The sequence below is a fragment of the Salmo salar genome, chromosome 18 (assembly GCF_965601325.2).
Source record: "Salmo salar chromosome 18, fSalSal1, whole genome shotgun sequence".
Taxonomy (NCBI): Eukaryota; Metazoa; Chordata; class Actinopteri; order Salmoniformes; family Salmonidae; genus Salmo; species Salmo salar.
Window position 1 is genome coordinate 86,470,094 of NC_138308.1, and position 11,010 is coordinate 86,481,103.

An 11,010-nucleotide genomic window follows, 5' to 3' on the forward strand; every position below is an offset into this window, starting at 1 on the left:
AAACACACCATATATACACACAAAAGTATGTGGACACCACTTTACAATTATTGAGTTTGGCTATTTCAGCCACACCCATTGCTGACAGCCATGCAATCTCCATAGACAGACATTGGCAGTAGAATGGCCTTACTGAAGAGCTCAGTGACTTTCAACGTGGCACCGTCATAGGATGCCACCTTTCCAACAAGTCAGTTCGTCAAATTTCTGCCCTGCTAGAGCTGCCCCAGTCAACTGTAAGTGCTATTATCATGAAGTGAAAACGTATAGGAGCAACAACGGCTCAGCCGTGAAGTGGTAAGCCACACAAGCTCACAGAAGGGGACCGCAGAGTGCTGAAGCATGTAACGTGTAAAAATCACCTGTCCTCGGTTGCAACACTCACTACCAAGTCCCAAACAGCCGCTGGAAGCAACATCAGCACAATTACTGCAATTACTGCTTGTCATGAGCTTCATGAAATGGGTTTCCAAGGCCGAGCAGCCGCACACAAGCCTAAGATTACCATGCGCAATGCCAAGCGCCGGCTGGAGTGTTGTAAAGCTCGCCACCATTGGACTCTGGAGCAGTGGAAACGTGTTCTCTGGAGTGATGACTCACGCTTCACCATCTGGCAGTCCGACGGACTAATCTGGGTTTGGCAGATGCCAGGAGAACGCTACCTGCCCCAATGCATAGTGCCAACTGTAAAGTTTGGTGGAGGAGGAATAATGGTCTGGGGCTGTTTTTCATGAGTCAGGCTAGGCCCCTTAGTTCCAGTGAAGGGAAATCTTAACACTACAACATACAATGACATTCTAGAAGATTCTGTGCTTCTAACTTTGTGGCAACAGTTTGGGGAAGGCCCTTTCCTGTTTCAGAATGACAATGCACCTGTGCACAAAGCGAAGTACATACAGAAATGGTTTGTCAAGATCGGTGTGTAAGAACTTGACTGGCCTGCACAGAGCCCTGACCTCAACCCCAACGAACACCTTTGGGAGGAATTTGAACGACAACTGTGAGACATGCCTAATCGCCGAACATCAGCACCCGACCTCACTAATGCTCTTGTGGCTGAATGGAAGCAAGTCCCCGCAGCAATGTTCGAACATTAGCAGCAAAGGGGGGGACCACCTCCATATTAATGCACATGATATTGGAATGAGATGTTCAAGCAGGTGTCCACATGCTTTTGGTCATGTAGTGTCAAAGTAAAAGCTGGTTTAGTGTTGTTTTGTGCGTTACTTAAATGACTATGTATTTTCTTTCAAATATATTTTTCCTACAGTTTTATTTCACCAACATGATGGTTTTTCAAAAACAAACTGTAATCCTGAATGTTCGTAATATGCATACGTGAAACCTTCCCATTCAATGGCAATCATGTTCAGTGTGGAACAACCGTTCTGATAGAAATACAACATGTAAACAGACATGCTTCTCTGTCATGTACTAGAGAAAGGAATCATGTCAGTTCTATACATGGCCTGTCTATCAGCAACGTTCAACATTTTTCACACTCTTGAACGCAGCCCAGAGGTTTGTATGTCACGGTGGGATCTGAAACCAGGTCTGCTTGGGAAACCAATGGTCTTAACGATTAGACTGAAGGGAATTTCCCACTAGGGCTGAGGGTGAGACTGATTTTAAGTCGCAGGCAACATTGATAACATGGACAACATTGATACCGTGATCTCTGTTTCAACAGAAGTCGGACAAGAGGACGCACACGTGAAATAAACATGCCTTCTTCTCATTGGCTGATGGATAGGGACAGGAGTTTCTCCTGATCACGTGACCTAGCCAAGAAGAATATGGTCATCGTGGCCGAGTATTTCTTTGTGTCACGTGATCAGGAAAAAGAAACTCCTGATCTTAGCCACAGATTCGGAGCATTTGACACAAGGCCAATTTTAGATGGTGTGCCCTTTATCCAACTCTAACGTCCAAGCTATGAAAAGCAAGACATCCCAATAGTACCCTGCAGCGTTATATTACATTTCACCAACATTTTAAAATGATTAAAAACATTTCATATAAAATACTCTCATTATTTAAACTTCATAATTTAACATCACAGGAGTATTGGTCTTCCACTTGATTCTTCTTAGAGGACAAAGTCTGCTATGAATAAAAACCAAATCTATTCTCCTTCCATCTCCTCCCTCCACCATGTCCATTGTCCAGTCCACACTCCTCTTCTCTCCTTCCTAGTCCTCCCTCTATCATGTCTATATCATGATAATCTTCTCTCACTCCTCTCTTCTGTCCATTCCTTACGTGACGGAGGTGGAGTTCTGCCCTCGGATCGCACACCAGGCCATGAATACATCCCTATAGAGATAGTCAATAGATCAACACCAATTTTTAAAATCACAATTGGGAGCAGAAATTTTATCGACATTTTCCATTCTTTGGGAAGAACATGATCTATCTTGACTCCCAAGCGTTTCACGTGGTAATGTCAGTGTGTGTGTACGTATACATCCGTCCGTACCTGCAGTGTGTGGCCACACACTCGTTGCTGCAGTACTCCCTGTCCCAGTCCTTGTTCTCGACAGCTGGTTTGGTGCAGCCGGCTCTGACACACAGGTTAGGGCTGGAGGTCTGGGTCACAACTGGCCCTGAAGACACATTCAACTCTACCTGCATCTAAGATGGTGGGAGGGGGAGAGAAGAAGAGATGGGGGGGGGGGTTTGAGTGGCAAATATCAGATTTATAGAATTAGCAGGCATATTACCAAGCATATATTATGACATCATATCTAGGAAGCATCTTACCCCTTCCTCTCCTTCAGCCCCGTCCTCAGCCTCCGTTGAACAGGCCATTACTATGGCAGAGGACTGTACCACCTCCCCCGAGTTCGGATTGAACCCACCCGACGCAGCTAACCCCCCCGCAGCAGTCACAATAATTGGAGAGTCCAAATCTGAGGAATGGACCATCTTGATCTGCAGGGGGGGTGGTGCTGTGGCACCGCCGGCACCCCCGCCTCTTGGTTTGGCCTGCAGTGGCGGAGGAGCCTGGGCATGTACCATCTGCTGGAGACGGGGGGGAGGAGGGGTGTTCTGCATCTGTTGGAGTGGCGGTGGCTGACGGGACGACGATACCGTACTACTGGACACCACCCCTGAGGGAGACTTCTGTTGCTTGATGATGATTTTGGTGACGGTGGGGGGGCTTGGGGCCGGCACGGGCGGTTTGTGCGCCCCTGTACGGGAACGGGTGGTGACCTGAGGGAGATCTCCACCTGTTAGGATGATGTTGGAGGTGCAGATGTTGGTAATGGTGTTCTCCTCGGGGGCCAGGTGGGGGGCGGAGGAACGAGTGGAGCGGGGATGGGGGGCGACGGGGGTGGGGAGAGGCGCGGGGGAAGGAGGAGAGGGAGGAGAGGGAGGCGACAGAGCAGTGTCCAGAAGCTCTATGGTCGGCTGGATAGAGAGGAGGAGGAGAAAGGAGTTTGAAGTTAGAGGGGTAGAGGTAAAAGTGGACATTTAGTTTACACATTACATTTTATTCATTTAACAGATGCTTTTATCCAGAGCGAATTAAAGGAGCAATTAGGGTTAAGTGCCTGCTCAACGGTACCTCAACAGTTTTTCACCTAGATGGCTCGGGATGTGAACCAGCGTTTACTTGCCCAACGCTCTAAACTGCTAGGCTACCTGCACCCCGTTGACAAAGGCTGGCCATCGTAATAAACCTAAGCAGACACACAGTACAACTGAATAGTATTCTCTAGGAACACTAGTCTTGTCTCACCTCAGGAAGTCTATTATCTCTGTAGGCTGCCAGAGCCTTGAGATACTCCGTCTTCGCTGCCTCAGTCTTCCTCTTGTACACCTGAGAAGAATACATACAGGGATATCATGAGAGAATGTGTGAACCCGATGATATTAAACTCAACAAAAATATAAATGCAACAATTTTGAAGATTTTAACTGAGTTACAGTTCATATAAGTCAATTGAAATACTATAAATACTAATAGTATTTGTCACATGCCCCGAATACAACAGGTGTAGACCTTACAGTGAAATACTTACAAGCCCTTAACAACAATGCAGTTAAGAAAAATAAGTGTTCAGTAAAAATAGATGAGTCAATGTTCTTAAATAATCATAATTAAAGCACAGCAGTAAAATAACAATACTGAGGCTATATACAGGGGTTACCGGTACAGAGTCAATGTGCAGGAGAACAGGTTAGTCGAGCTAATATGTACATATAGGTAGAGTTAAAGTGACTATGCATAGATAATAAACAGAGAGTAGCAGCAGGAAAAAAAAGGGGGTGGGTGGACAATGCAAATAGTCTGGATAGCCATTTGATTAGATGTTCAGGAGTCTTATGGCTTGGGGGTAGAAGCTGTTAAGAAGCCTCTTGGACCTAGACTTGGGGGTAGAAGCTGTTAAGAAGCCTCTTGGACCTAGACTTGGGGGTAGAAGCTGTTAAGAAGCCTCTTGGACCTAGACTTGGGGGTAGAAGCTGTTAAGAAGCCTCTTGGACCTAGACTTGGGGGTAGAAGCTGTTAAGAAGCCTCTTGGACCTAGACTTGGGGGTAGAAGCTGTTAAGAAGCCTCTTGGACCTAGACTTGGGGGTAGAAGCTGTTAAGAAGCCTCTTGGACCTAGACTTGGCGCTCAGGTACCGATTGCCGTGTGGTAGTAGAGAGAACAATCGATGACTAGGGTGGCTGGAGTCTGAAAATGTTTAGGGCCTTCCTCTGACACCGCCTGGTATAGAGGTCCTGGATGGCAGGAAGCTTGGCCCCAGCGATGTACTGGGCCGTACGCACTACCCTCTGTAGTGCCTTGCGGTCAGAGGCCGAACAGTTGACATACCAGGCAGTGATGCAACCAGTCAGGATGCTCTCGATGGTGCAGCTGTAGAACCTTTTGAGGATCTGAGGACCCATGCCAAATCTTTTCAGTCTCCTGAGGGGGAATAGGCTTTGTCGTGAGGACGACGAGCACGCAGATTAGCTTCCCTGAGTGGGTCTGACAGTTTGTGCAGGTGAAGAAGCCAGATGTGGAGGTCCTGTGCTGGCATGGTTACAAGTTGTGTGCGGTTGTGAGGCCGGTTGGACGTACTGCCAAATTCTCTAAAATCACTTTGGAGTCAGCTTATGGTAGAGAAAATAACATTCAATTCTCTTGCAACAGCTCTGGTGGACATTCCTGCAGTCAGCTTGCCAATTGCACACTCCCTCAAAACTTCAGACATCATTGGCATTGTGTTGTGTGACAAAACTGCACGTTAGACCGGCCTTTTATTGTCCACAGCACAAGGTGCACCTGTGTAATGATCATGCTGTTTAATCAGCTTCTTGATATGCCACACCTGTCAGGTGTATGGATTATCTAGGCATAGAAATGCTCACTAACGGGCATAAAACTAATTTGTGCACAAAACTTTAGAGAAATAAGCTTTTTGTCCGTATGGAACATTTCTGGGATCTTTAATTTCAGCTCATGAAACCAACACTTTACATGTTGCGTTTATATTTTTGTTCAGTATACATTATTCATATCTACATATGCGCTTGTATAGTGAATGTGAACATGTGCGTTTGCGCGTGTAAATGTCTGCATGCGTGTGTTCGTTTGCACGTGAATGTATGGGTGTACCTGTTTCTGCTCCTCCCCCAGACTTTCCCACATGGAGGCCACTATCTTGGACACCTCTCCGAAGGTGGCGTTAGGGTTCTGTCCCTTAATGGCTGCCTGTGTGTCCCTGAAGAACAGAGCGTAGGCCGACACTGGCTTCTGGGGCTCGTTGGGGTCTTTCCTCCTCTTCCCTTTCTTCCCTCCTCCTCCTCCTCCTCCTCCTCCGACCGCTCCCCCTCTCCGGACGAGGGTAGGAGGGGTGCTGATGGACGGAGCGGAGGAAGGTATGGGGGAATCGGAGAGAGAGGGATCGAGGGAGATGACGCCGAGAGAGACAGGGGACTCCACCAACACGCTCTGCTGAATTAGAATAGGCAAGAGAGAGGGGGAGAGGGAGACGAGAAATACAGAGAGAAAACAGAAAAACTGTTTCCCATACATTGATCAAAGTACTTGAATATAGAGTGGATTCAGAAAAGTATTCAGAGCCCTCCCCTTTTCCACATTTTGTTACGTTAAAGCCTTATTCTAAAATGGATTGAATAAATAAAAATGTCCTCATCAATATACACACAGTACCCCATAATGACAAAGCGAAAATAGGTTGTTTTTTTTAGAAATGGTTGAACATTTATTAGAAATAAAAACAGAAATACCTTATTTACATAAGTATTCAGATCCTTTTTCTATGAGACTTGGAATTGAGCTCAGGTGCATCCTGTTTCCATTGATCATCCTTGAGAGGTTTCTACAACTTGATTGGAGTCCACCTGTCATAAATTCAATTGATTGGACATGATTTAGAAAAGACACACACCTGTCTATATAAAAAGGTCCCACAGTTGACAGTGCATGTCAGAGCCAAAACCAAGCCACGAGGTCGAAGGAATTGTCTGTAGAGCTCCAAGACAGGATTGTGACGAGGCACAGAACTTGGCAAGGGTACCAACAACATTTCTGCAGCACTGAAAGTACCCAAGAACACAGTGGCCTCCATCATTCTTAAATGGAAAAAGTATGGAACCACCAAGACTTCTTAGAGCTGGCCGCCCAGCCAAACTGAGCAATCGAGGGAAAAGGGCCTTGGTCAGGGAGGTGACCAAGAACCTGATGGTCACTCTGACAGAGCTCTAGAGTTCCTCTGAGGAGATGGGAGAACCTTCCAGAAGGACAACCATCTCTGCAGCACTCAACCAATCAGGCCTTTACATAGAGTGGCCAGACAGAAACCACTCCTCAATAAAAGGCACATGACAGCCCGCTTGGAGCTTGCCAAAAGGCACCTAAAGGACTCTGACCATGAGAAACAAGATTGTCTGGTCTGATGAAACCAAGATTGAACTATTGGGCCCGAATGCCAAGCATCACGTCTGGAGGAAACCCGGCACTATCCCTACAGCGAAGCATGGTGGTTGCAGCATCATGCTGTCGAGATGTTTTTCAGTAGCAGGGACTGGGAGACAATTCAGGATCAAGGGAAAGATGAACGGAGAAAAGTACAGAAAGTTCCTTGATGAAAACCTGCTTAGGACCTCATACTGGGGCAAAGGTTCACCTTCCAACAGGACAACGACCCTAAGCACACAGCCAAGACAACGCAGGAGTGGCTTCGGGACAAGTCTCTGAATGTCCTCGAGTGGCCCAGCCAGAGCCCGGACATGAACTTGATCAAACATCTCTGGAGAGACCTGAAAATAGCTGTGCAGCGACGATCCACATCCAACCTGACAGATCTTGAGAGGATCTGCAGAGAAGAATGGGAGAAACTCCCCAAATACAGGTGTGCCAAGCTTGTAGAGTCATACCCAAGAAGACTTAAGGCTGTAATCTCTGCCAAAGGTGCTTCAACAAAGTACTGAGTAAAGGGTCTGAATACTTACGCAAATGTAATATCTTTTTTATTTTGAATACTTTTGCTAAATTTCTAAAAACCTGTTTTTGCTTTGTCATTATGGGATAGTGTATGTTGATTTGATACATTTTAGAATAAGGCTGTAACGTAACAATGTGGAAAAAGTCAAGGGGTCTGAATACTTTCTAAATGCACTGTAAACACAACATTGAGAATTACATTACAACAGAGAGACGAACAAACAAGACCGACAGACAGACTAATCCACTAATAGACAGACATGACAGAAAGATGGACCAATAGGACTGACCCGTCTGAAGTCGTCCATGTCGTCATCCTGTAGCGAACCAACGGGTGAAGCAGCGGCCGATAGTGGTTGGTCAGGCGACTGCGAGCACGCCAGGATGGCCCCGCCCCCTAGGCTGAGCCCCAGCTGTGCGCTGAACTCTGATTGGTCCATGGTGGTCAGCTGATTGTGGCCCAACAGGCCGTGGCCCATGTCACTCAGCGGGACGTCTATGGTCATTGGGGAGGAGCTGCTGAACTGGGAGCCAATGGGGTGTCCCAGATCCTGGAAAAGAGGTGGGGTTCATAGTCAGACAAGGGCAGAGTATTACGAGCTAAATAAAATATTGTAGTCCTCACATAGAATTAAACAGAACAATAGAATAGTGATTGGCATTCCGGCAACGTGACTTCAGGACGGCCATATTGGTCAGATAATCTTAATTCATTGAAATGTATCTCAATGGTTCTCACCATCCCCAGAGCAGACCCCAGCATGGCCCCTCCTCCACCAGGTTGACTGATGACCCCCATACTAAGATGGTGTTCCAGCCCCTGTGACCCCGAATGTGGGTTGACAAAGGTCAAGGCAAAGGACGGGTCGTCTCCCCCCACCACCGCATTCCCGGGGGTGGACAGGCCACCGCGCTCCCCGTCCGAGAGCTCTCCGAAGTGGGCCACTACATCAGACACAGTGAGGGCCTGGTCCGGATCCAGGGAGATGGGGGGGATCTCAAACTCCTCATCGCCCAGGCTGGGGGTGTGGAATGTCTGTTGGGGGAGGGATAGAATGGAGAGGAATGAGAAGGGGGAGAAGAGAGGGTAGGGGATGGGGGAGAGGGTAGGGGATGGGGGAGATGGTAAGGAGGAAAGGAGTGGAGCGGAGACAGAGGAAAGAGGGCGGGGAGAAGTATGTCATTGTAAGTATGAGACGATGTCAAGTATGAGACATCCTCACCTGCTATACTGTATGTTAGTGGTGTGTGAATAACTGCAGATTGTTTGAGGATTTGTAGACAGAGAGACAGGATAGGGGAGAGGAAAAAGAGAGGGAAGGAATGTTTAGAAAAGAGAGTGAAGTGGAAGGTTTGAGTAGCTACCTCAGAGGAGGAGAGGAACGGATGGCTCGCCCCGCTGATGGTCAGGTAGTTGTCACTGCCTCCAGGGAACTGAAACACAAAGCGCACACACATGGGTCAAACCATCATCACCACATAACAATGAGCAGCATCATCATCATCATCCCGTTTATAAAGTTAATGACATCATGCATAGCATCAAAAACACCTCATCAAACCGTATAACAACCACACACAGCTAGGCATACTTTTCACATAGTAAACATCCTAATGACCACAGCTCACCTCACCACATCAGCCAATACATTACACATGTGCTGTACCTACCACATATTCAACCAAGCCTTAATATGTGGTTATAAGACTGAGTGTTTGTGGGGGTCATAGATGCCTCCATAGAGCGCGCGCGCGCGCGCACACACACACACACACACACACACACACACACACACACACACACAGCTCTTGTTGTCGGTCACCTTATTGTCAAATCCATTGAAAGACCCCGGGTCCAGGAATTCTGGATCTCCGTGTTGCCCAGTCCCATCCATTAGATCAGAGTAAAAATTCAGGTCCATTTTCTAAGGGCGCCTCGTATGACATTCAATCAATGCAATTGGATGACGTGCGGAACAAATCTATAAACGAAAACTACTGTACCACTCACTGACTGTTTTAGTATCACGAAATGTACAAACAATGAAGAATAAATCAAAAATGGCTACAGCTCAGACTTCAGATTTCTGACATGAAATATGCAGGATTCATAGCGACTACAAGGTATAAAACGAAGCGGACGTTTGCTATGCATATGGCGAAATAATTCCCTCAGTGCACGCCAGAGCTCGATCACTCATACCAAAAATAACCCGTCTCGTTACTAGCTAGCGTGGCTATCCTACTATGCTGACGCAAGGCGGTGGTACCGAATCCTGTGATAGCTGTATTTATACACCTACTACACCAGAACAAACTCAAGCTATCTTAACCTCACAAGCTAGCATAAGGCTAATATTATAGGCTATATGGAATCCCGTAAATGACCGTAGTTTGACTTGTCTTGATGCATTTGAGAATTTAGATCGTCCGGTTCTTTCTCACAGCTGCTCTGCGCTCGAGCAAGGCTGATCAATGGAACCAGAATTGTGGATTTGAATCGCCATAATCTTGGGGGCGGGTTTCAGTGTGGGAATGGAGGGTGTCTGGGATATCGGAATTTTGCTTACAAAGCAGTTTATTTATTTCAAAGCGGTTTGTCATCATGTAACAATCGATGTACTTTTTTAAATGCACATATGGCTCAATTATGCCAAACAAACCAATATATTATTGAGTTAAATAAACTGATATCCAACATGGACTTTCACTCCCTCCCACTTTTCTCAAATGGTTTATCCCAATGGCCTAGTGAAGACCACACCAAATTAAAGGCTTTAACCGTTAATTCTCTGGACAAAACCTAAAAGAACTGTTACAACAACCACTACTAACTGCCTTTCACATCTTTGGAAAATCCCACTGTCAAGAATAACATAGAAAAACAGCCATTGCCACGCAATAATTTTAGAGACAACAACTCGAATAGACAGGCAGAGTGGCAGAGGAAATTATTTTCCTGTTGTCACCTTCTTCCTGTTTACTAGCAAGCTTTCTCACAAGGATCATATAAGGTAGGTAGTTAGTTAATCTCAATCTTCAGGGACTTTTAGAAAGCAGAGGTTAAAGCTCTCTACTCAAAGCTGACAAACTAGGAAAGAGTTGGCTAATAGCTAGTTAGCTTGCTAGGTCTGAATGATGGCAGGCTTTCTGAGCGTGTTCATTGTTGTGTGTTTGAAAACCAAATATTGTTGACACTTGTGCGATCCAACCTGTACAGGGTTGGATATGCCGACCACACAAGTGATTCCCCACTGAAAACTTTCTACTCTCGTTCTTACCTCCATTCTCACCCCGAAATGTGCTCTGTCCCACTTTTCTGAACTTCGCCCGTGATGATTTTTTAGTTTTTCGTCAAAAATCACAACATGGCACCGGCTTCCGGGATGAGATGAGGAAGTGACATCATTTCCACAGAGCGACGTGAGCACGTTGACGTTGCGCGAGCTCAAATTTCAAATATGCAAATGAGTCAAGTTAAGTGTGTATTTTTTGTTAACTACATTTGATCAATTATAATATTGAGAATTATATTTGTTATTTGAACA

At 46.2% G+C, this 11,010-nt stretch overlaps 1 protein-coding gene across 3 annotated transcripts; it reads right to left on the reverse strand.

The window, feature by feature from the left end:
* Window positions 1-1,256: 1,256 nt before the first annotated feature.
* Window positions 1,257-10,871, reverse strand: LOC106577941 (TOX high mobility group box family member 4-B). Of its 3 annotated transcripts, none has more exons than XM_082965256.1 (9): window positions 10,744-10,871; window positions 8,828-8,896; window positions 8,202-8,498; window positions 7,753-8,013; window positions 5,612-5,950; window positions 3,746-3,826; window positions 2,764-3,414; window positions 2,480-2,634; window positions 1,257-2,316 (listed from the first exon to the last, which is right to left on the reverse strand). In XM_082965256.1, exons 1-9 carry the CDS (start codon window positions 10,747-10,749, stop codon window positions 2,259-2,261), a joined length of 1,917 nt encoding a protein of 638 aa, XP_082821382.1. In that variant the 5' UTR covers window positions 10,750-10,871; the 3' UTR covers window positions 1,257-2,258. The 3 variants fall into 3 exon arrangements, with proteins under 3 accessions (XP_082821382.1, XP_082821380.1, XP_082821381.1); XM_082965254.1 differs by lacking the exon at window positions 10,744-10,871 and adding an exon at window positions 9,286-10,687; XM_082965255.1 differs by lacking the exon at window positions 10,744-10,871 and adding an exon at window positions 9,286-10,683 and having other exon boundaries at window positions 5,612-5,947.
* Window positions 10,872-11,010: the final 139 nt, after the last annotated feature.

What these genes read in the sequence shown, in the direction of transcription:
- LOC106577941 (XM_082965254.1), bottom strand. Translation starts at nt 9,384, where the DNA reads ATGGACCTGAATTTTTACTCTGATCTAATGGATGGGACTGGGCAACAC. An exon ending in ACATGGACGACTTCAGACGG is followed by an intron (nt 5,951 to 7,752) that starts GTCAGTCCTATT and finishes ATTCTAATTCAG; the next exon opens with CAGAGCGTGTTGGTGGAGTC. An exon ending in GGGCTGAAGGAGAGGAAGGG is followed by an intron (nt 2,635 to 2,763) that starts GTAAGATGCTTC and finishes CCACCATCTTAG; the next exon opens with ATGCAGGTAGAGTTGAATGT.